Here is a 26,558-nt window from a genome sequence, read left to right on the forward strand (position 1 = left end):
ATCGCGGGGAAGGGAAGCGGTTGCTCGCCGGCCGCGTCTCGTGGCCTCCTCCTCCTCCTCCTTCTTCTTAGCCCTCCGCTTCCCGCGCGGTCGGCGCGAGCTCCTGAGTGGGGGGGCATGAGGAGGCGGCGGCTTCGAAAGGGGGCGGTGATGGCCATTGCTGCCGCCGCGGCTGCCCGGCGCCTACCTCCGCCTCCTTTCCCCTCCTCAGCTCCAGACCGCGGGGCTCTGTGCGCCGGCCAGCCTTAGGAGGGCCGCGGCATCCATCCATCCATCCACCACCAGCAGCGGTGGGAGGCGGAGAGCGAGCTAAGCGCCCCCCCCTCCCCGCCGCCGCCGCCACCTTGTTTGTCCAGCTGCCGTCCTCGATGTCTCCCCCGCCGGGGGGAGCTCACCCCACCCGCGCCCCTTCGGCCCTTAGAGGCCTCGTGGGAGCCCGGCCTGAGCCTCCCGTTTCCCGAGGCTGCTGCCCAAATCAGACACGACTCCTGAGGCGGCGGCCCAGCAACGACAAAGCCGGCTTGGTCGTCTCCCCCGCGGCGACCATGAAGGCGGAGGCGGGAGACCACATGATAAACCTGTCGGTCCAGCAGGTGCTGAGCCTCTGGGCTCACGGCACATCGCTTCGGCACCTTACGGGTAAAGGCCTGGGACGGGCTTAGCGGGACGTTGGGGCGGGGAGGTAGATGGTAGAGGGTGATCGTTGGGCGGCATTGGGAAAAAGGGAGAGGGGCTTCTTCTCAATGGGAGACAATGTGGTGCTGCCCAGATGTTTAGGATCAGTGCCAGGGGCTGATGGGATATGTGATCTAAAAATGGGAAGGAGGAGAAGCATTCACCCACCCTGCCTACCCATATTCTCAACCTGACAGGTAGCAGGTCTCAAGTTCCCTGGTGAAAAGGTGAGTAGAAGTGGCGGGTTGGCGTTTTAATAGCTGGTGCTAATTTCATAATGGTTGGTATAGAGGCGTTAGTGTGGGTGAGGTGAGGTGATTTTTCTCCCTGCCTTCGTCTTGAGTCAGTCAGTCTTGTAGTAACTAGGAGAACTAGGTGAAAATTTTCAGGAGTGATGTGCACCATTGCATTCTTCCTTGAGTAACAGAATGACTGGTCCAAGGTCACCCAACTGTTCTTCATGCCTAGGGTAGAACTAGAAGTTAGATTCCTGTTCCTAGTCCACCACCTTAGCCACTAGACCAAACTGGGTCTTAGTTGGGATGAGATGATAGAATTCTTTATGGATCATCAGATAAATATTCTGTAGGAATATAGACAGAAAATAAGGTGCTTTAAGCCAATGCTGTGTTGAAGAAAAGGAATCTTACAGCTTAGATCTGTGGGATGTTTCTGATGCCTTTTTTATACAGACACAAATTTTGACAATGAATTTTGATTGTATTTTGGTCCTACAATGTGTACGGTTTACTAAAATATCCAAGAGGAAATTATCAGATGTGTCTTTCGTACATTGGGATATGAGATCTAATTTTCGGTTTCTTTTAAGGTTAGTTAGTTAATAGGGTCTGTGGTATTCATAGTTGATCAGCAAATAATTAGAAGAAAGTAATGAGAAAAAGAGATATGTGAGAGTTCCTAAAAAAAGAAGACCAGAAAGTATCAATACAAACAATTTCAGTAATGGAAAAAAATGAAAAACATCAAAAGAAGCTCCAGCGTGGTTACATAAAAAGGGGGGGGAAAGCATAACAATGTGAGAAGGAAGATGATGAAAGAAAAGCACGTGCAGGTATCTAGAACTATAAATCTAATTTCAGGAAGCTAAAACTCAGAATTATATGAGATCATTAAAGGATGCTAAGAATAATGGCTAAGAGAGATATGTTCAAATTACTAGTTGCTGAGTGAAAGTGGCAAAATTCTAACAAGTAACAAAGAAAAGACAAAGTTTCCCAGTTCTTTAGTCCTCTCCACCAAGAATATTATGTATGTATTGTATCCAATTAGGAAGTGGCGAAAAGCAAAATAATGGGCAGAGTTAAAGCTTAGAGATTGATAGAATAATGGTCAGGAGCTATGTACTTTGAATGAGTTTAAATCTCCAGAGTTACTTAAAATTGCATGCATATTGGAAAATCATTGAATTGACATGACTGGTGATTGGCAAGTATTGTTTCTATCTCCCAAATTGGGAAAGAGGCTAATTCAGGGAATTATTTATCATTCACTCTGATGTTGATACCTGAAAGCATTTCTAGAGTTTTTTATTCTTAGCATACAGTTAAAACATTCTAGAAGGACAAAGATATGTGAAAAGCTTTAATGATACATTGAATCAAGTGATACAGTTTCATAATACAATATCAAGTTGCAGAGCTATGCTGAGAGCCTCTGTTTCATAGTAATTTTATTAAATGCAATTAAAAAGCTAAGAACCAGTACAAATTAAAAGAATAAAAATAACAAAAAGTATATGAAAAAAGAAATTACTTATTCTTTATAACAAGTATAAGTAACAGTGACAAATCACTTTCTCTTAAAATTCATCAAATCTGTTCTCTCATCTCTTTTCTAATGTCCTAGATAGAATGTGGGTTTTTTTCTCATTTTTTCCTTGTCCCTTTCTCACAATATTCTTTGAAAACTGTAACAACCCTCTCTTGTAAATCCTGTATAAGAAAATTAGGCAGGTCGGTTATTTGGTTTAGCAAGTTATTTGAATACCCTGTGTAGTATTTCCTTCCACAGCATTGCCTATCCTTTTTAAACCCACTTTCAAAGTTTGTTCTTTTTCCATATAATCTTCCAAACACAATCTGTATAAAATGGCAGAGATTTTTAAAATTAATTTCCGGTTCCATTGTTCATAAAAAAGTTTTTTGCTTTGTTCTGTACTAATAAGTCAAATTTAAGTGTTTTTCTCATTTAATTGTAATCTTTAATTCCTACTGGTTCCCTCTAGTGTCCAACCTTCAAAATCCCATTTATATATATATTATTAAGTATTCAAAACAACAGCATTTTCCCATAAGAAGGATTCTGATAATTAATTCCAAAATCTTATTTCAAATCCATTTGGGCCTTAGCTCTAGTACCTGGAGACAGCAGAAGAGAAAGAACTGGAGAAAATCACAAAATACAAAGACCTGAAGATGGAAGTAGGATGCCTATGACAAAAGAAAGCACAGATTATACCAATCATAAAAGGCACCTTGGATGCCATCCCCAAACATTTGGAGCACCTCATGAACACCATCTATAACATCACCATCAGTCAATTGCAAAAGACAGCTTTACTAGGAACAGCTTATATCTTGCAATGATACCTTTAGCACTGTCAAAGAACAACATCTGCCTTTCCCAGGTCCTTGGAAAGGACTTGATAGAAATATAAGAATGCCAAATCTAAACATCTGGGTGATTGTATGACAAACCATATTTTAAGTCCTTAAACTTGTATGAAACTTCTTTTATTAAAGATTGAAGATAACTCATGCAGTGTAGTAAAACTTGCATGAAAGTAGCTAATATTCAAAAAGTGGTTAACAAGCAATTTCTGCTTTTTGAAGCTATTGAACCATGGTTTGGGCTAGGCTGCTTTATTATTTGGCTCCCATCTTACTAGCGAAAGCAACTCTGAGTAGCAACTGCCTGAAGCACTTGTGGAGAACCCTAGTCCTCCTTGTCCAGAGAGGAATAACACAGCCTGTCCATTCACTGGCTCTTTATTCCACTACAAGTGTCAGATCCACTCTCACAGAACTATCTTTAGCTTGCCATTTCTTCTTCAGAAGTGATGAACTTTATGCTAAGAGCTTCTCAATAGTAATGGCAGTGGAACAGAATTTGGTCTTGGGCGTTGAATTTGACTAACTTAACAGCTGCCTGACATAGGACTTAAAAATATTGGTCAGGTATGTAAACAGGCCACTATTACATCAGAATAAAAAACATCTTATTTCAGTTTTGCTTTTCAACATTTTGGCTTTTGAAAAATCAGAAGACAATATAATATTTACCATTTGTCAGGCTGGAATGGTGAAGAACAAGTATGGTTAAACTAACCTCTATTGGGAAAAGGTTCCTTAATAGAATATGAGAATGCCATAAATATAAATTGACATGACTTTAGCAAGGTGTTTGATAAATTTAATGCATTAGGCTTGACATTCTGATTACCAAATTGTTAATTGTGGACTGGCTGACAAATAGATACATACCTGGCTCAAAAATTATATTCAAAAAGTGCTCTTTTATAATTCATTAAACTGCAAAGAAATATTGGCCTGAGATATTGTGCCCTTCAGGTGTTGTTTTTGTAATGCTCTCGGTCATTTTGAAGAAGCAGAAGAAATGCTGATCAGATTTTCAAATCAGGCAAAATTGAGAAGAATAGCCAATGTACTAAAACATAGAAATCAAAATCAAAATGTGGTGATCCATTAGCGAAATAGGCTAAGAATACTCAAAATGTTTACAGTGCTGAGTATAAAAATTTTCTTCAGAAATTAAAATCAAATGCATATGCATAAAATTGGCTTGGAAATCATACTTTGGGGAAAAAAATCTCAACATTGTTGATTACCTTTTCCTTTCGTTAATTCAATTTCAATGTGGCAGAAAGGCAAATGCAATTTTAGAGGCATCAGCTGAGATTGTATCAGATGTATTGAAAATACAGTTTTAAAATCATGGGAAGTAATATACCTTGTACTGACTAACTAGTCAGGCTCCTGTTAGAATACTGTATTCAATGCACCACTTAAGAAATATTAAGAGAAATTGGAACATGTTCAGAGAAGAGCAAAAGTAACAATGATAACAATGGATTTTAATTATAGGAAGTCAAATTCCAATCAGTGTCAGAAAAACATCTTAAGACAAAAAGAGTAGTTTCACTTGCTGCTCTGGCTCTCAGCCATAATGCATTCTCAGCACTTTTCTCAGCAGTATTGGTTCAGAATTTGATTGTTGCCATTAAAATCATACATGATGGACATGGCAAGACATAGAACTGTGGTGGTGGTGTTTTTTCGTTCAATCATGTCCAATTCTCAACATGGACAAATCCCTGAATTTTTCTTGAGATGTGATTTGACATTGCCTTTTTCCTAGGGATGAGAGAAAGTGAGTAGCCCAAGGTCAACTAGCTGGCTTTGTGCCTAAACCAGGAGTAGAACCTTTCTAGCCTGATGCCTGCACCTCTACACTAAACCGGATCGTACATTTCCTGATCCAATGGCCAAAGCGACATTGATGGATTTTCTTCCTTAGGTTGTCTAATTCATTTTTTATTGATAATCATATTTTAGGTGGGCAAAAACAATTTTGTATACACTGATTTTAAATAATCATTGAGTCCCTAAGTTACTATTCTTTTGCTAGATACACTGTCTCAATAAGTGGGAGAATTTTTATGTTTTTTGTTAATAATATTACATATTAATATGAATTAGAAGAAAGTTTGATGTATGAATGTTGGTAGTTGTTATATTGTTGTGATAAATTCAGCTAACAAATTGTTTGGAAATACAATTGAGTATGAATTTTTTATTCTAAAAATTTCATACATGAAGCCTATTTTTTAAAAATATGATCCTTGTAGAGGAGTGTTAAGATGACGATATGTGTCCTCTAGTTCTGATATATAATTTATGTGACTATATTAAAAACAATAGGCTTTTTTTTAAAGAAAATCCAGTAAATGACATCCTGCATCCCTCACTTGAGACCACTTGTGTAGTCTCATAAATGCCTATCTTCCAATCAATCAAATTTAGGAACAGGCTCAAATTTGAAACTTTGAATATTTCTGACCATATGAAGACTTACTACTTTAAAATACTGGGTGTGTATTTTTCTATTTTTGGAAATACATTTTACCTAGTATCATATTTTACATCTCACATAGATATAAAGTGTGCAGTCTAGGGACTGCATGGAGCCACAAACCATGAATGTGTGAAAAGGCTTAGCTTTTTCTTTTCTTTTCTTTTTTTAAACACTGTGGACGGCTATGAGATGGAAGGAAGCTTGCATAGGAGAGGCTGCAAAATATGAAGCCTTCCTGTAAGTTTACGTATAGGAAAAACTACAACTGTAATAGATTGAAAAAAGTACAGGGAGTTTTGCCTCCTTCCTGGCCACCATCACTACTACTACTACTGTCATATTAGGACACCGAAGCACTGCCAGCTTGAAAGGATTAACCAGTGACATCAACATTGGCCAGGGGATGCCCAGTTGGGGATTCCTTTCATGTCCCTATTAAGCTGCCCACCGATGTACCCATCTCTCTACTCACAGTTGCCTGCTTTTGAACTGCTGGGTCAACAGGAGCTGGAGCAAGTAATGGGAGTTCATGGAATTCTTGCAGTATCAACTGGGTCTCGAATGTGAGGCTGCTAATCGTCAGCCCAACAATTCTAACCACATGAGCCACTGTCCTCCATAGTGTTTCATACAGTAGCCAAGCTTCTGGAAGATAGCACTTCTTTCCTGTTCTGTATATTCACAACTGTTTTAGGAAAAAAAATATTTTTCTGCTTCAAGCTCTTCACAAATAGCAGATATCCTACAAGTGGCAAGTTAAGAACATACTATGTAAAAAGAGGTGGAAAGTAAAAGCAGTTTACAGAAAAGGAGGGAAATTGTACAGTATTTAAAGGAATAGGGTCTCACATAAAAGCAGAAACCATGTTAATTGAACACAAGCAACCATGAATAAATACAGTTATAAAAATTATTTGGACCATATGCTTAATTAAGTGTTAGAGAAGTATTAAATCTTTACCTTAAAAAAATTGAGCACCGTCTTTGACTCAATGAAGCCTCAGATTGAAACCTTTATGAGTTCTGTCCATCTCAGATCCACCCAAAATGAATTTGTGACATTTCAGGTTTTAAGGCATTAACACTACAACCTCCTACTTAAGTTAGTTTCTGGCCACTCTCACTTTTGGAGTGAAATCCTTGATATACTGTGCAAAAACAGTGCCACTCTGGAATTGATGGGTTATATAGTCTGAAAGGCTGTAGTATTTAGAATTAAATTTTATGTATTTTGCTGAGAAATAAATTCTATTTTGCACAGTAGAACTTACTTTCCACTGTTTATAATAGTCAGCTAAAACTAATTCTAGTTGATTTTGATTGATTGATTGATTTTGATTGATAGACAGACCCCACACACACAATATCTTGTCTCTGAGGCAAAATGTAGAATTCAAAAAGTATGTGGGTTGTGTAAGAGATAGGTTTTTTTTAAATTAAAGAACATAATGTTTTCAAAAATCATATATTTGAGAAAGATGCGGATAGTGTTCATTTAGCTTCTGTTTCAGATAGTGATAATTCACAGTTTTGATGATGATGAAAAAGTAACTTTGTGATCAATGCCCCCATTTACAACCTTCACAGCATCTCTCTCAGTCATATGTTCCCCATTACAGTCTGTAAGCGTTGTCTTGTGCCTGACCCCTTCTTTTTCTTTCCCCAATTAGAGAAATTGCCTAAACAAGCTACCTCTTCCTAAGGCTGCTTTAATCTGGTTCCAAAAACGGCTAACCAAAAGTTAACAAGCTCAGCTCTTTGACCTAAATTAGTTGATTAGACTTCTATTGCTGGCTCTCCTGCTACAGAATAGGGACAAGACCTTAATAAATTTCACACTGAAGATTTTTTGATTTCTAAACAATCTATACTAGTCCATTCCTCTCGATATGTTGTCCCCAATAAGCAATAATTATTATAAACAAAACACTTTATAACAAATTCTGATAAAGGAATTCTTGAATATTGGAAAATTATTAAGAGCGCAATGAAAAGCACAACATTTTGGAAAGAATTTGACGAAAAACAAAAGGATGATGTAGTGAAAGCAGTAAAAATGATTCAGATGCAACTCAAAAGTATAAAGAACTAGAAAAGATTAACTGCATGGTTTTTGGCTAAAATCTTGACAAGCTTACACTCCAAGTCAGCAACACAACTGAATAACCTTCTGTAAACAACAATAAAATGAAAGAATATTTCTAGTACCAAAAGGCAAGAGGAAGCAAAAGAGGACTCTAGAGCACAGGTGTCAAACTCAGTCGCGTCACGTGACATATCACAGTGTTTTTTTGCCTTTGTGGAGCCAGGGTGGGTGTGGCCTGCGTGTGATGCATCTGGCCTGTGGGCTGCCAGTTTGACAGGCCTGCTCTAGGGCTAGGCCTATAACTTGCTGGTTCACAACACTGAAAGTGTTAAGTGGGATGAAAAATCTACACGAGCTTATTTGAAATAATAGAACAAAAGAGGCTTCAAAAATTCATGTAGCACAAAATATTAGCTACTAATTGATAAAATGATGCTTAAAATTGCCCAAAAAAGAGAGACTTGTACAGATTTTTTAAAATGCATTAAAATCACTGCTCCGAGACATTGTAGGAAGAAAGCAGTGTTAACATGGTAGCCAAAAACCAGGAGTCTGGTAGCAACCTTTCTGACTAATACATTTTATTAAAAGGCATAAGCTTTTGTAAGCTGCAGCTCACTTTATCAGATGCATAGAGTGAAATACAAGAGTAAAATTTGGCCTAAAGAGATGTGCTAGTATGGCACTTAATGAAGATAAGAATAGAAGATGGATTACAGCTAATGAATGGAAATGCCATTAGACCCATGGACCCACTAATATAGCATTTTATTTTATTTAGATATTAGCATGCTGTCTCATAAATTCTCTGACTTATGATCAACAAAAATTAATTGATTAAAAATGGAATAGTATAAAATAAATAACATGAAATATGGTCGAACACAACATGCAAGGTCTCCAAACCACAGGCTGCATTAATTGGTTTTAATTCCTGATTGAACAGAAAGTTCATCCTGATGAGCCAGTATCTAGCTTCTCCTTTTTAGGGGGAAAAAGTGGTTGTTTAGCAGCTTTGGAGGACCTTGGATGAAGCAGATTATCTGGATCCTTTTCAGTTAGATTCATATTTGAATATGGTATGGAAATGGCATTGGTCACACTTTTGGATGGTCTCTGATGTGGGCAAAATAGTAACGGTTTTGGTTTCTATACTGTTTAATGTATTTATTAACTGTTTTAGCTCTCTTGTAAGCCACACAGTTACTGCAGTGAGATCAGTGGTTATATAAATGAGTTTAATACCATAACCAGATCTTGAGGGCCTTATGAAAAATCAAAAGGGATGGGACCAATCTAATTTCAATGGAAGGATGTTCCATAAGGTGGGCGCCACAGCAGTGAAGGCATGTTTTCTGGGATTCACCAGATGTAAATCCCTAGCTGTTGATACTGGTAGCATACCTTCTCTGAAGACGTAATGGGTAGACTGATATAACCGGGGAGAGACAGACCCTCAGATAGCATGATCCCATGCCATGAAGTGCTTTAAAAAAGATTAAAACCAGCACCTTGGATTAGACTTGGAAACAAATTGGCAACAAATGCAGCTCATGGAGGCTCATCCTCTTAAGAGGAGCCCCAGATTGTTCACTGGATCTGTCTCACATGACTATGGGGTGGGGGGGCAATTGCAATTTTGATGATGGGTCATAAATAGCTTTTGTAATGTCCGTCAAGCCTTTGAATGTTCAAACTATTGTAAGTTGAAAACTTTTACATTCCTATTGGATTGTGGTTTGGTTGCATAGATTTTATATGGTTCAATATATCTCTCTTTAAATGAAGGAATATTTTCAAATTAGTTACGAACAATTAAAAGCAGTAAAGCATACTGTGGCATTGCACTGTAAAACATAACATTTTTTGAAAATGGATGTATGTATGATTGAAGTATATTTTATTAAAGCACTATAACTAGTTATGTGTGGTGAAAATCTGTGGTTTTAAATACTAAATTTTTGAATAGAAGTACATCTGCATACCAAGTTAATTCCATAAATTTAAAGATTTCTTTTATTTACTTGAGTATTCAACGTCTCCAAATAAACAGGTATAACATAAAGCATTGAGCAATTAAAAAAATAGTATTCTGTTATTTTACATATCTTAGTCCTATGTAGCTGACATTCAGACCTCAAATAATAAGAAACCTCAGTCTATAAGCATTCCGAAGCAATGTATTGATAACTGAAATATTATTAGGTTCATCAGGGGAAACCCCTTTTGGTATTTCTGAACAGTTCTGTATTTTGGTTTGTGTTAAATTATGTTCTTATTTTAGCTCTCAGAGTATTTTATAGAGAGCGTGAGTATGTATGTAAGATATTTATATGCACACACACATGTATGTATGTACCCACATACAAATATAGATACCATAGACACATTAGCATAACTGAAGTGATCCTTTTTAAATTTCTTTTGTTTGTTTTAATATTTAATTCTTCATACAATTGTTCTGCAACCTGTTAACAAAAAGAGTCTTCTTGGTAGCTCACAGAAAAGGAAAGGGGGGAAAAAATCTAATGCAGAAGTATGCACAGCCTTTTGAAAATGGGTAGTGGAAAGAATAATAAAATGAACTGGTATGTTAGGATTATTTCCATGCATTTGACATATAGCCTATTCATATTTATTTAATATTTACATTTTTATATCATTTGTACATTCCCCACTAACAAAAAGTGTCCACTTGGTAGTTTATAGGAAAAGGGGAAAAAATAAGAACATTGAGGTATACATAATATTTTTAAAAATGAATAGTGGACAAGATAATAAAAATAACTGGTGAGAGTTACTTCTGTGCATGCATTTATATCTCTATCATTTTTCAAATACTTTAGTATATATTTGTTTAATCAGAAAGGAATAAGAAATATTAACCTGCTGTTTGATTACTTTTTTTTCCAGAAATGTGGTACTGGGTTTTCCTATGGGCTCTCTTCTCTTCTCTCTTTGTCCACGGTGCTGCAGGAGTGTTAATGTTTGTCATGCTGCAAAGGCATAGGCAAGGGAGAGTAATCTCTGTCATTGTGGTCAGCATTGGATTTCTGGGTTCTGTAACTGGAGCTATGATAACCAGTAAGTCTTACCTGTTCAAATATAGTTGTGGTTCTTTTTGAAGATTATTATGAGCAATTGTAATAAATGTTCATGTATTGCTTCTGTTCATAGTTTTGGAATTTTATATTGGATTGCTATTCATTCTCTGAAAGGAAAAAAAATCACATATAAGATTGTAGTTATTATATTATTATTATTATATCCTAGGCATAATTCTCTTCCAATGCCATTATCTGGTAAATGACAATCATAATTCTTATTCTCAAGTTACATAATGGCTTTATATACATATTTTTTGAATTTCTGATAATGTACTTGGATCATTTGTGTGCCAGGTCTGTTCCATAATCTGTCCTTTTATCCTAGTACAATTAAAAAAAAAGCTTTTAAAAATTTTGAAGTTTAAAGTGGGTGTGCCCATTTCCATGAGTCAAACTGATAATAAAAATCTGGAACTTTTAAAAAAAGGGTTCTATATTGAAAAGGATTTTATTACCTTCTTATTGCCATTCTAGCTTTGGTGAAAATAGCAATAGCTATTTTTTTAACCTTCCCTTATAAAAAAAACATCTCGTGCAACTATGGCAATAAGGGATAGAAAAGTAAAGCACTGAAAGATCTACTATGATATACTGGAATTCTGGATAAATAATAATAGCATAACCTTCACATTGTATAGTAAGTTTTCAGTTGCCAGCAGAACAAATTTGCATGAATTGCTGGTCCACATTAATGTAATATTGCGGTGGAGCTTAGTAAAATAGCAACTAAAACTTGGCATTTTATATGTTAATGCATGTTTCTTATTGTATTTAAGATAATGAAGGTTCTAAAGAACCGTTTAATAACTTGACAATGAGACTTTATCCAATAAAGATATTGTCTATGTATATGTTACACTTACATTCTGTTCAAGATTTTGTTACAATCTAAAGTACTTTAGGAGATAATTACTGAAATAGTTATACTTAATAAGAATAGCTTCACAAAAGAAAAATAATGTTATCTGACCCTTTATAGAATAGGTGCACTATTTGCTTATAGCAAATTAAGATTAGCTTCTCTCAATTCACACATTGTTTTATATATATAAATGTCAAAGGGATTGTGTGTGTGTGTGTATGTATGTGTATGTATATGCATGTATAATGTGTGTGCGTCTGTGTGTATGCATGCATATATATAAACACCTCATAGAACTAACAGAACACTGCTTAACCAACACATATTTCATATACAAAGGACAAAGATACAAACAAATAGAAGGAGCCCCCATGGGATCACCACTGTCATTTGTCATTGCAAACCTGTTCATGGAAGAATTCGAATCCAGAGCCCTGGCCAATGCCATCCTCAAACCCAAACTATGGTTAAGATACATCGATGACACATTCGTGATTTGGCCCCATGGACAAGAAAATCTAAACAATTTCCTAACACACCTAAACAGCGCACACCCCAAAATCAAGTTCACCATGGAAACAGAAACAAACAAACAACTACCATTCCTAGATGTACTAATCTACAAAAAAACAGATGGCACACTAGGACACACCATATACCAGAAGAAAACACACACCAACCGCTACCTCAACGCCCAATCCCACCACCACCCAGCACAGATAAACTCCGTGGCTAAAACACTAATTACTAGAACCAAACGCCTGGCAGACAAGACACACATTAAGACTGAACTATGCAACCTGACTAAAATATTGACAGCCAACGGCTTCCACAAAAGCAAAATCACCAACTTGATCCACAAAAACACACTGAGACATAATAGAGACCCAGAAGATGAACAGACCCATGGAACAGCTGTCCTGCCCTACATAAGAGGCACTACAGACAAAATTAGTAAGATACTATACAGACACCACATCAAGACTGCCTTCAAAACAGACAGAAAAATAGCAGCCATCCTCAGAAACCCCAAAGACAAAATTGACCTGGAAAACCAAGGCATATACGAAGTCCCCTGTGCATCATGCCCGGCCACGTACATTGGACAGACCAATAGAAGAATAAGCACCCGCCTGGATGAACACAAAAATGCAGTCAAAAAGCTGGAACACACTTCCTCACTAGTCCAACACATGGAAGCCACAGGTCATAGAATCAACTTCAATGGCACCAAAACCCTAGCCACTATAGAAAATCCCAGCCACAAAATCATCAGAGAAGCCATAGAGATTGAAAAAAGACCAGAAAGCATGAACAGAAGAGATGATTCCACCAGGCTGTCAATCATTTGGAAGCCTGCACTCACAAACAAAAAATCTCCACACCACAAGCCAGGCAAACACCTGGGCACAAACAGATCCCCCTGATACCTCCAGCTCAAACACACCCCAACCAGGCACCCAGATGAAACCCAGCTTCCTAACTAATGATAGCCGTCCATTTACCCGAAGCCAAGCTGCACTAAAGGCCTCCAATAAAGTAACACAATGTTGCCAGCCAATCAAGATACAAAAAGAGCCAAAAAAACAGACAGAAGATATTAGAAGCAGAACACAGCAAACTCCAAGACCAATAAACACAGACCAAGACTCTCAACCAATCAGGATGAAGAAAAAACCATTCTGGCACAGCAATAGGCTGCCCCAAATTTAAATCTGAAACCACTGTAAAAGTCTAACTCACAGACGAACACTATACAAAAGCCTGATGATGGCAGATGAGATTCTGCTGAAACGTTGCTACAACTTTAAAAGCACCACTACTATGACGTGGGAAAATACCCGAACAAAGCTGAATGCCATACATGTAAGTACCCGCGAAAACTTAAGAATATATATATATATATATATATATATATATATATATATATATATATATATATATATATATATATATAAACCACTGTAAAAGTCTAACTCACAGACGAACACTATACAAAAGCCTGATGATGGCAGATGAGATTCTGCTGAAACGTTGCTACAACTTTAAAAGCACAACTACAATGACGTGGGAAAATACCCGAACCAAGCTGAATACCATATATATATATATTTTTTTTCTTAAGTTTTCGCGGGTACTTACATGTATGGCCTTCAACTTTGTTCGGGTATTTTCCCACGTCATTATAGTTGTGCTTTTAAAGTTGTAGCAACGTTTCAGCAGAATCTCATCTGCCATCATCAGGCTTCTGTATGTATCAGGATTCTGTATACAACTTTAAAAGAACAACTACAATGACGTGGGAAAATACCCGAACAAAGCTGAAGTGGTTCGGGTATTTTCCCACGTCATTGTAGTTGTTCTTTTAAAGTTGTATACAGAATCCTGATACATACAGAAGCCTGATGATATATATATATATCCATCCATTTACTTGAAGCCAAGCCGCACTAAAAGCCTCCAATACAGGAAACACAATGTTGCCAGCCAATCAAGACAAAAAAAATGCTACAAAACAGACAGAAGATATTAGAAACACCAATCACCAATCAAGCAGAACACAGCAAACTCCAAGACCAATAAACAGACCAAGACTCCCAACTAATCAGGATGATGAAAAAACCATTCTAACAGAGCAGTAGGCTACCACCAAATTTAAAACAGAAATGGCTGTGAAAGCCTGACTCACAGACGAACACAATACACAAGCCTGATGATGGCAGATGAGATTCTGCCGAAACATTGCTACAACTTTTAAGAGCACAACTATAATGACGTGGGAAAATACCCAAACAAAGCTGAATGCCATACATACATACATACATACATACATACATACATACATACATACATACATATGTTTTTGTAGATTTTCACAGGTATAGGTATGTAGGCTAATGGAAAAAAAGATCACTACAAAACAAACGACCCAGGAGATTACAGCACAAGATCCAGGATATCTCCACAACAGAACTCACAAGGCCATCACACAGCCCATTATACCAACATCAACTCCATCAACCAATCAAGAGGCAGCAGCACAGCCAACCAGCCCAGCACACCAGCCCCCACCACCAGTATTTATAGAGTGACAGCAGCTCCGATCACACACTGCTTGCACTGGCACGAAACCGAAAGCACTAGCCTGAGGATGGCGAGTGGGACCTCGCCGAAACGTCGCCAAGATACTCTTAATCTTACACGGGAAAAGACCCAAACACACACACACACACACACACACACACACACACACACACACACACACATGGTATTCAGCTTTGTTCGGGTATTTTCCCACGTCATTTTTTTATATATATATAAATATATCCCTCTGACCCCAAAAAACCAAAAAGTACAATTGCTTAATGAATGTGGAAGGTACTGTACAGTGGTTCTCTCAAGTTAGACACTTGTATGTGAGCCAGCTGCATCATTAGCTTCTTTCCATGACTTCCAGATTCCTAATGATTTACTAATGACGTATGAAAAGTAGCATTTTTTGGAGTTGTCAAGCTAGTGCTTACTGATTCCAGGAGATGCGCAATCATTCCTCATAAAACAATTGGGATCTCATGAGTTTTTTACAATTATTTTTGGCGGAAAGCAATGCTTGGACCCATGTATGAGATGTATGAGTTTTTTGTGTGTGTACCTATGTGGTAGATTTATATTACCTATAGAAATTTTCATAATTTTTTTTAGGAGCAACAATCTGTGTAATGCCTTTGTAACCATTTTGTACAGTATAACTTGCTGTATAGATATTGGCTTTATTAACTAGATGATAGAGGACTTTCATTATGATTTAGTTATGATTTATTCAGTATTGTGTTTTCCCCTATGCACAGTTTTTGATACATTCTTTGAGATAGCCACAGAAATGTAAAAAATACTTTATAACATAACTCTGAGCAATGTGCTGTCTTTTTGCTTTTTGGATTTTTGTCTGTGATATTTTGGTTTAATAAATTAAGCTATCAATCAGATTTGTACTTGATAAGAAGTCAGTTCTGTCTTCTTTGCAGTACAAAAGAATGATGCATTTAGTTTGTTATAACGGAGCCATTTCATTAACCAAGATTTGTTCTTATTTGTATATTTGACTTGTATGGTTCTCTTTAAAAAGTAGAGTGATAAAAATGAAGTGTCCTTATCTGCCACATTTGATTTAATTAAATAATTATGTACACACACACACACACACACACAAAGTAGCTTCTTTAATATAAAGACTATCAGATCTACAGTACTTATGAGGATCCACATATTGTGATTAGTGCTACTGCCAGCTGTTGTTTTAAATAGGAAGCAATAACTGCTTTAAAAAGTATCCAGTGCATACAGGATTTTATTTACATATAGTAAACTTTCTATATCTTTAAAACCTTCATATCAAAAAAGAAGCTCAAATCAGAACAAACATCTTACAGAAAAGGTTCATGTAAATTAGAGTGAGAAAGATAGATTAATCTTATGCTAATGATAGAATAATTTATGAAAGTTTTCTGTAAGGAAAATTATATTAAACATCAAACTATTTTTCAGATAATTAAACAATAACTATATTAGAATGAGCCCTATTTCCTTTAGAAGAAGAAAAAATCAATAAAATATTCACTTTTCTGTGGGGGAAAAATTAGTTTATTTCAAGTAGAATACAGCTAATTTTCAACTTACAACTACACTTGGGACCGGAATTTTGGTTGCTTAGAAATGCAGTTGTTAATTAAGTCATTGTGTGACTGGACCTGATGTTATGAACATTTTTATAACAATCATTAAGCAAATCACATGATTGTTAAACAAGTTGTGCGATTGTTAAGCAAATCTAGCTTTCCCGGTTGACGTTACTTGTCAGAAACTGAGAAAGTTGCAGATTGCAATCATGTGACTGCAGGAGGCTGCAACTGGTTGCAAATGTGAGCTGGTTGCCAAATACCCAAATTGGATCACATGACCATGAGGTGGTGCATCAATTGTAATTTTGAGAACAGGTTATAAATCATTTTTTCTGGGGCTGTTGCAAATTTGAACCATTATTAAATGAACTGTCATAAGCCAAAGACTATTTATAGTATGGTTACCAGCTTTGAACCAATCCAGTATATTAAACTATGGTCTAAAGTTGCTTTTGTGATTCTTCCTTGATTTAAAGTTTATTTTCTGCTCAGTTGAAATAGGAAGCTGATTAAATTGAAATACTTCTCACTATTCCAATTCATTGTAAAAGGAGAGAATAGAGGTTACTGCGTGCCCTGTTGAACTAAGCATATGCATTAGCTGTAAGTGGAATAGCATTCAAGTGAAGAAGGTGGGTTACTTTGCCCCTGTTTTCTAGGCAGAATTCTTGATAAAGTTTAAACATTTGAAACAATTAGACAGTGGATCAATGTTCAAAGGAAATTGGTCTAGACCAGAGGTATCAAACTCAAGGCCTGTGGGCTGGTTCCGGCCTGCGGGGTGCTTAAATCCGGCTTGCGGGGCCGGCCTGGAAATATGAAAGGACTGGCCCACGGTGCTTCCAGCAGCTAAAACAGGCTGCGTGCAGTCCCCCTGGGCCTCATTTTCACCCTCCATGGCCTCCTGAAGCACTCTGCTGGCCAAAACTGCCTGAAAAACAGCTCAGAAATGGGCCCAAAACAGACCAAAAACCGGGCCAATAACGGCTGAAAAAAATGGGCCAAAAATGGGCCACTCCACCCGCACCCCCCGCTGGCCCACAGAGGAGAACTACAATGTTTATCTGACCCTCAAGGAAATCCAGTTTGATACCCCTGGTCTAGACTGTATATAAATAAAGAAATCTTAGAACTTAGAAGTATCACTGCAGAATTGAGCTCTATTTTAGGATGTTTCATCAGCAGTCAACTTAACAATCATAAATTAAACCTTTAGATTATTTTATCATCGGTCTTGCGTAGGCTTTTAATTATTAGTTCCTTACATGGGTTGGGAACTTTAAGTCTCACTAAATGGGGGAGCTGAACACATATTTACATCTCTCCCCAAATGAATGGAAAAAAGTGTTTGACTTTTGCTGGATCATTCCTTAAATATCCTTAAATACAATATAGAAGAATGTCCATTTACATTTTAGTAAATTATAGAATTATACTGTACTTGCTGTCCAGTGTGATAAGAGTTATAAAATCAATTGTGTATAGAGGAAGGGAACATTACATATTGACTGTATGGTGATTTTTGAATAAAAATCTTTGGTTCCAATTATAATTGTCTTCCTTGTCCCTTTCAGGTGCAGCAGTAGCTGGAATTTACAGAGTGGCTGGGAAAAGCATGGCTCCCATGGAAGCACTGGTGTTTGGAGTTGGGCAGACTGTACTGACAATAATTATTTCATTTTCAAGGATTCTTGCAACACTTTGAATCTTCTTGCTACATTTTGAATTTTTTATGAAAGTGCTGTGCATAAAAAGAAGCAGTCTGCAGTGAAGCTTTCCAGAAATGGCTTCAGTAGCTGATGGATTGGAATTACCAGGGAAATGCATGGTATGTGGACTGCAAACTAGAGGTTCTATCCATTTGGAAAATGCTTTCCTCTAGGGTCCAAAAATGACACCCTACTACACTGTACCTAATGTGCCTCTGTCATAGGCAAGGTGTGATCCATTAAGGAGAAGCTTGAGATAAACCACCTTGTGAAGCTGCTGATCAGTCAAACAGTTGGTGTTGTGATCATTGTGATGGTATTGAAGAAAATACAGGGGCATTTCTGAAGAATGAATAAATGTGCCAAATGTGAAATTGATTTTAAAAAAAGATTTATAATGTGACCATTTAGATGTGTAGTAATTGAATGCTGCAGACAGTTTTAAAAATTCAGGTACAGCAGCTAGATATTTGCTTATTATTAATTGAATCCCATTCAGTACAGAATATTAGCATGGCCGTGGAAACAAAACAATTGTGAACTGATGTTATAGGTGAGCAGATTCAGTAGCTGAAGCAAAGCTCTAATAAGGATATGAATGCTATTGATTCAAAATGAGAGCATTTTATGAACTGGTTTATTAAGGTGCATTGTATTCACTAAAGCCAATTTCAGTTATTTATTTCTATACATTTCAGACCTTATAATTTATGGAATACACTGTAGTCACAATACAGATTTTGAAAAGTTTTATGGGTCAAATAATACAAAATGAAATGTCTTTAATGAAACGATCCATTACAAAGCCAGTTTTAATGTTCTCTAAAATTAAGAATTCACTAATATTAAGACCAGTGGAAACCATGGGTTTTGAAAAACTCACATTTACCAGATTATACTGTGACAGATACAAAGAAAAGCAAGGGGAAAAAAACCTTTTTGTATGTGATTCAGAACAAAATTATTCTGGTAAGCTGTTATAATTTTAAAAACAGGACAGTTTAATTTCCTTTTCAATTTCCTAATTTTTATCCTGAAAGTACTTTTCAAAAGGCATCTGGACTTTCTTGGGGTTTTCAAGGAAACCTCCCAAAAAAAAAAAGTCCAGTTGCCTTTTGAAAAGCATCTTTGGGACAACCATGATCTGGACAATTGAGAATCTCCATAGAATTTTCCCAATTTTTAGACAGCTTGGGAGCAATTATATGTGACTTTTATCAGCTTAGCTTTGAATAGATACATTCTGTTTGTGTGCTTCAACAAAACCAATAGTGGTGTGACTGCAGCTGTCTTTATTATAAAATGTTATGAAATGAATACCAAGAAGAGAAAGTACCTTAATGGGCCAATGTGAGTATTAGGAAGAAGTGATTAAATTGTATTTTGTCCTAACTCATAGATTTCCTATGCTGTCAAGCCTGAACTGCATGTGCTGGTGTTTGAAAAAAAAATTTTGGGAAGAGAGTACAAGTGGCTGAAAAACACACTGTTTTACCATAGTAGCTTATGTACTTTCATTGCCCAACTGGTTCATTATGCTCCTTTCTTAAAAAGTGGAATTTCTAGCTAGAAATTGGAACAAACAACCCTGATATATTAACAGTGGAAGTCTGTGTATGTGTGTGTTTTCTTCAATTAAGGAAGTACTGTGTGAATTTAATCTTAAAATTAAGATTAAAATAGGTATTGTGCCTATATAAAAATCTTTTTAAAAAAGATAAAAAGACAGTCACATTGTTATGATAATAGAATCATACTCACAGCAATAATAATTAGAGAGTACAATGCTTTGCTCCAGAGCTTTTCTAAACGTTGTGGTAAAAATCTCAATTTATATTCATATGTATTAATATATTAATTATCAAGGTTTATCTTAGTTTAAAAGAGTTTAAAAGAGATTTATTGTTTATCTTTTTGTCATTATGATCGCAATGGTAGGCAGTTCCAGCAAGAATGAATCAATCTATATGGAACTACTTCATCATTTGACAGCAGAGCTATCTCCGCAGTAGCCACAAATAAAAAATTTGTGCTCATCCTGCACTCTGAATCAAAGTCATAAGACAGTGGAAATAGCATAAATACTGGGAATTTAATATATTTTGTTGCAGCTAATTTAACCTTAAATACCAAGGTACATTTATTTATTTATTTATGTTTGTTTGTTTATTTATGTATTTATTTATTTATTAAGAAGACAGTAGTATAAAATGATTTTGGGGGCAGTAGTGCCTTGAGTGTATATTAGAACTAATTTTTTAGTTTCTCCATTTTTCTGCTGTTCTGTGTCTATTGATGGATTACTGCTTGGCAATGTTGTAATGGATGTGGTAGGGAAGTTCCTGTTAAAAAGACAACAACAAACACAATTGAAGAATATTACGCCATTTCAAGCCATGAGGATTTTAAAAATTAGTTCAGTTTGCGGAAAATTATTTCTTCAATATTCTATCATAAGAATCCTTCATCTTAATTTCCATATTTTTGAGCACCAAAACATGGTATATGTAATGCTGTTGTGTTTATATGTAAACTGGTTTAATATTTAGTGTTACTGTATAAATCTAATGGTTTTACAAAGCAAACATTCTCAGGCCCCAGAACTAAAGACAGTTATATAGATTGTATTTGTAAATTGCTAATTATAAAGATTTTAGGGCTATATGCAGAAACATTGTTATGCTGGAAACTCAGATGCTTCTTATGTTTGTGATTGCCTCATCAGATGAAAGTACCAACAGTTTTCACAAAACAAATTCTATTGGTATTAAAACTAGGCTGGGAATAATTTGTATGATACTACAAATGCACTTTTTGTTAAAATACTGCAATACATTTATTGTCCTCAGAATATGTTACGTATTATTGTAACATTGCCATCTAAAAATGGATCTAATGAGAAAAACAAGCAAAATTACAACAGGAGGCAATCATAGATAACCCCTACTAAGATTAAACTGATGAAGTGTTTTGTAGATAAATCACTGTATATGATTATGATTATTATTATTTTGTATAAAAGGATGGTGGATAGAACTTCTTACTGTTCTTGTTTAGTAATGGATATTTAAATACACATTTGAACAGACAATAGATACCATTTAGTGAAGACATTTCTGGCCTCCCATGCCTTTGAACAGAATACATCAAACTTGTATTTTAAAGTGATTGCAGTGATAGTTATTTATTGCTTTAAAAATGGATTTATATATTAAAAAACAGGAATGAAGTAACCAAGGAAGTGTGTTTTATAGCAATATTCTTTTATATTCAGTCTTGAAAATAATTTATAAGGAAAATGCTTATTATACTAGGATAAATTTTCATCTTCTAAAAAGGATGAGTGTGTATGAATTCCATGTAAGTTTATGTTAGAGTGCTGTAGTTCAGGGTGAAATGTTTTTTTTTTTTTGTATGAATGGTACTACCATAATATTGCCAGCTGCTAAAATAAGTGAAAGAACTATCTATGATGTTCTCCAAAAATGTCTTTGAACAATTATTTCAACTTGGACCAAGCATTCTTAAGAAAAAGTGCAGTGTAATTTTTCAGCAGTACCAGTATTTGAACATGAACAGAGTTATTAACAACAATTGGAGAACAATTGAAAAATTCATACAATTCAAAATAAAACTCTTCCAGGCCTTCCTTTTTTAAAGCAAATAACATAGCTTAAGTTTAAAAAAATAGTATCGAATGGCATTCTAGATATTCTTTTTAATATTACTTAGATTAACAGGTTAAGTTGGTTTGTTTTATAAACATATGGACCAAAGAGGTGATTCAGTCTTTGTTGTATTTATTTGTAATATAGCATTTTAAATATATTTTTCTTGAGGAATTTGAGGAAAGCAGTAGTGTTTCCTCTTTAGTTTGCACTTTGCTATATTTTGTTTCAGTATGATAAACTTATTTCTACTTGAAGCTTGCATATTTTTGTTGTACTGTAGTAAAACCAAGCAATCAGCTTTTGATATAATTAAACAGATTTTTAAAATTAGTTATGGTTGAATTTTGTTATCCATTTAGGTGGCTCCATGTCTCTTTTCCCTCCCCACAAAAGGTTTAAGATTAACATTTTAAAACACTAATTTTGTACATGTTATCAGAATCTTGCATCATTGCATAAGATATTCAGTGGGACCAAGCTTGTTCACTTCAGTAAAGGTTTTTTTATCTCCATTTTCTGGTAAAATAATGTGCCTCCAAGCCTCATGTTTACTTTCAACTTGTGTTGCAAGAGTGAGGATTATGTGGTTTTCATGAATCCATAGCTGGATTTAATTTATTATTTTGTTAGAGATATGTCCAGTGGGAGAGGACTTTTTAAAGAGCAAAACAATTGTGTTAAAGCTCACTTTTTTTCCTACTTTTGGGAAAAGAAGGAAAGTTAGCAATTGCTCCTGAATTTTAACAACACAAATTGTGGGTGCTTTGGATTAAGAAAACAATATTGGAGATGACAATTCAGCTATAGAATTATGAACTTCAGATGCAAATACAGTCACATAAAATAAAAGTTGCTCGGTATTTTTTAAAAAATGTGTTTTTGTAGGGTCTCTGATGAAAATGTTTTTCTTTTTCATTGAGATTAATAGAAGTAACTGGAAAAAATAGGATTAAAGTGTGGGAAGGAACTGTTTCTCCCTTTATTATAAATCTTGGATATTAAAATATAGGCAAATTGTAGAAACCACTGAAGATCCAGCAATTTGCAGGATTTCCCTCTCACGTACAATTCAAATTAGTACCTCATAGAATTACAATAAATGAGAGAAGGGCCTCAGTGCTTATGCAAATGTCTAGCCAGATTTGTGATGTTTTGCTTTTGATTAATGTTTAACATTTAAAGTTTAAGATCTTCAGTTAAAAAGTGAAAGTCAAAATCAGAAAATTATTCATGAGAAGGCTACAAGATTAGATTTTGCCTAGATATTTCTGGAATTTAAAAAAGAATTTTTTTTTGGAAGATGTTTTAGAATAGATTATACGGTTAGTCATTACAGAACTATTAATTTATTTCTTAGAAACATTCCTTTCTTTGTATAGGTATAGGTACATTTTCCATTTTGTTTATGAGCATCTGCACATTCATATAATGTGCTCCTGGAAAAGAGGAAAACCTTGTAACTTGTTCTTGAGAGATACAGGTTTTCTTAATAGCTTCAGAAGTTGTTTCATAATAACCTTAGATAGCTGTTTCCTTACTATAATTTCTGCTACCTTTATGTTTACATAACTGCTTGTACAGTTTCTTAAAGTACAGATAGCGTAATGGAAGATTCTTTACCCAACTGCAAGTTCTTTATAGTGTATGATAATGTGAAGAAAATCTGTGATCTGAATTGTAACCTGGAAGATTCACTGAAACAGGATTGGTTACGCTTGTGAATGACCTCTAATGGGAATGGGATGGAATAATGCATTGTCACTTGTTGAGATGGGCAGCCATATAAACTGGATGAACAAATAAAAATAAGCATCTTTGTTCTACTTGACCCTTTGGCCTTCAATATTATTAGCTATTAACTATGGCATCCTTCTGAATTAGTGGGATAGGAATAGGCAGAATTGTGCTGAGAATCTTCCCTTCCTGCAAGATTGATTCCCGTTGGTATTGCATGGGAGTAATAGCCCTCAACCCCTATTATGTAGAGTATTTTCCACTCCTGTTTAACTCTACATAAAGTGGTGAGATCATCTGTTGCCATAATGTATACTCAATTGTACATCTCCACCTCCAATGAACTAAGCATTGCTGTTGATGTTGTGTCTTGATGCTTGGAGATTATGGGTCTGGATGAGGAACAACAGTCATCAACTGAATCCTGGCAATGCTGGCTTTGGGTCTTAGGGTTTTCCAAATCTGGGAATTTACGATCTTTGGTGCACTGTCCCAAACAGACCCTGTGCACAGTGTGAGGGTCCTGGATTCACAATTCCTGCTCAAAGAGCATGTGGCAGTCATGGCTAGGAGACCCTTTGTGCAACTTTGTATTGTGTGCTAGTTGCATCTGTTCCTTGATCAGGAATTACTCCACTCGCAGTTACTCATGGCACGGTCACCTCCATGAAGAGTATTGAAAGCTTCAACTTGTACAAAATACAGAGGTGTGGGCAGTTATGTGTGCTCCTAGAATGGTACACGTTGCATTTTTTTCTCTGCAAGTTGCATTAGCCACCAGTCTGTTTCCAGGTTCAATTCAAGATTAAAGCCCTATATGACATGTGGCTGGGTTTTGTATATCTGCCCCATCAAGGGCAGCAGGAACTAGGGAGCAAGCTTCTTTGCTGTGGTACCAACCCTTTGGAACATCATTCCTTCTGAACCTTCCAGAAATCCCTTGAAATCTGTTTTTGACAGCAGACTTGGGGATCCCAGGGAAATAGGAATCCTGCAAAATGGCTATATTGTTTGTAAGTTCTTGAATGTGGTCTCCCATTGTTTATATTTAATGGTTTGTATTGTGTATGTTGCCCAGAGTTGTGTGTGAAATGGGAAACTACAGTATATACATTTTATTAGGAAACAAATAAACCACCCATTCATTCAAGTTGAGTGCTGTCCAAAGCCAATTGACTCTGGGTAATTCATAATATAAAAACAAAGCAACAACATACGGAATACAATATACAATACAGGTAGTCCTTGAGTTACCACAGTGATGGGGCCATAAAGCACAACACAATGTCACTTCATCATTTAATAACAGCAATCTCGGGAGTTCTCATTGCCTTCATTAACCAAATTCCACTAATCGTTTTCACTACACATATATATAGATGCTGCCATCAAATTCCAATAAATTTGAAACCATGCCTACTATCACCTAACCAATGTCTCTGAAATTATTTGTAAATTGTCTTGTGCCCTAAATTTGTGTATTATGTAAAAACGTTCCTTTCTTAACTGTCAGCAATCCATTGACTAGCACAATCATATTGTGTTCAAAGAACAAATCTCTGCAAAGCACAATGATAATCCAATCCCAAACCCCACTGTCTGTTAGATGTATTCTTGTTTTAAATGTTCTTCATCAGTGAGGAATATCTTTACTACAGAGGTAGATTACGAGTTCAATTTTAATATATCAGATAATCAACATCATGGCTGCAGGATATCTGTATAGGAACAGTTTGCCATTTTTTATACACAAAAGACCAAGTCTAAAATGAAGTCCTCTCCATTGTGGGTGTGGGTGTTATGTGTTAAGTTACACTGTATCTTATGCACTGATGCAATATGCATTTTCCTTCAGGAAGGTGATTTTGGTTTTTTAATGTAAAGAAGTTATGTACAAAAAGCTTTAAATGGAGATTGGCTGTTACTAATACTTTAATGTAAGGTATTTCCATTATCTGTTCCAGCTAAAAGAATTAAAGAAGTTAATTTAATCTCTTTTGCTTCTTTTAGTGCTATAAAGTGAATAATAAAAAGAAATGTGTACTATTTAGGAAACATTTTAGTTTGTTTTTTTAAATCCAGTTTTGTTGGGTTTTTTTTCACCTTTGCTCAAAAGGTATTTGATTCATTTCAGTGGAAAGAGTATTATTAAAAGTTTAACTATTATAGTTGCCAATGCAACTATGAACCAAGATAATTTTTCTATATAAACTGACTTGATGATCATTCAAGAATCCTGTAGTCAATGAGAATATTTATGCCCTATATTGAGCAAAGTTAATGTGTTCCTTAAGCTCTGTGTTGCCTAATGCATTATACTGCATGTTTTATTAATTAATTTAGATTGGAGGAAAAGAATAAGACATTTGTATATAACATGTAAATAATGTATACCATTTTCATTTTATATAAACTGCTTTCCAATTTCTCAAAATTATGTACAAAACCCACTGTAAATTACTTGTACAATAAATGTTTTTCCCCATTGAAATTTTGTAACAGCCAGTTCTGTGGGCATGGCCATGTGACTGGGTGGGCGTGGCTTCTTTTTTTGCAGCCCCCCCCCCCCATTTTGGGGGGCCTTCTGGGCCTCAAGGAAGCCTCCGGGGGGGGGGGCGTTTTTGGTCCCAGAAGACTTCCCTGGGTCTCAGGAAGGAAAAAAAAAACTGAGCATGGGGGCGCATGCAGACCCCCCCGCGCTCCATTTTGAGGCCTTCTGGGCCTCAGGGAAGCCTTCTGGGGGGGCGTTTTTGCTCCCAGAAGGATCCTACTCCTGGGGTCAAGTAATAACCTTTTGAGCAGCAACACCTCTTTCTGGTGTTCCCCTTTATTACTCTTCTGTCCCAGCTATCTGTCCCTTTCCTGGAGCCAGGAGAGGCAGAAATTTAATCTATAAGTGGCAGAAATGTTCTCTACTTCA

The 26,558-nt window shown here is 36.1% G+C and overlaps 1 protein-coding gene across 1 annotated transcript; it reads left to right on the top strand.

Annotated features, from left to right (window-relative positions):
* On the top strand, window positions 1-21,049 carry TMEM170B (transmembrane protein 170B). Its single transcript, XM_026669882.2, has 3 exons — window positions 1-639; window positions 10,790-10,960; window positions 18,099-21,049. Exons 1-3 carry the CDS (start codon window positions 369-371, stop codon window positions 18,227-18,229), a joined length of 573 nt encoding a protein of 190 aa, XP_026525667.2. The 5' UTR covers window positions 1-368; the 3' UTR covers window positions 18,230-21,049.
* Window positions 21,050-26,558: the final 5,509 nt, after the last annotated feature.

This window comes from Notechis scutatus, chromosome 3 (assembly GCF_049901735.1).
Source record: "Notechis scutatus isolate UNSWTSFEM ecotype Mainland chromosome 3, rNotScu1.2, whole genome shotgun sequence".
Taxonomy (NCBI): domain Eukaryota; kingdom Metazoa; phylum Chordata; class Lepidosauria; order Squamata; family Elapidae; genus Notechis; species Notechis scutatus.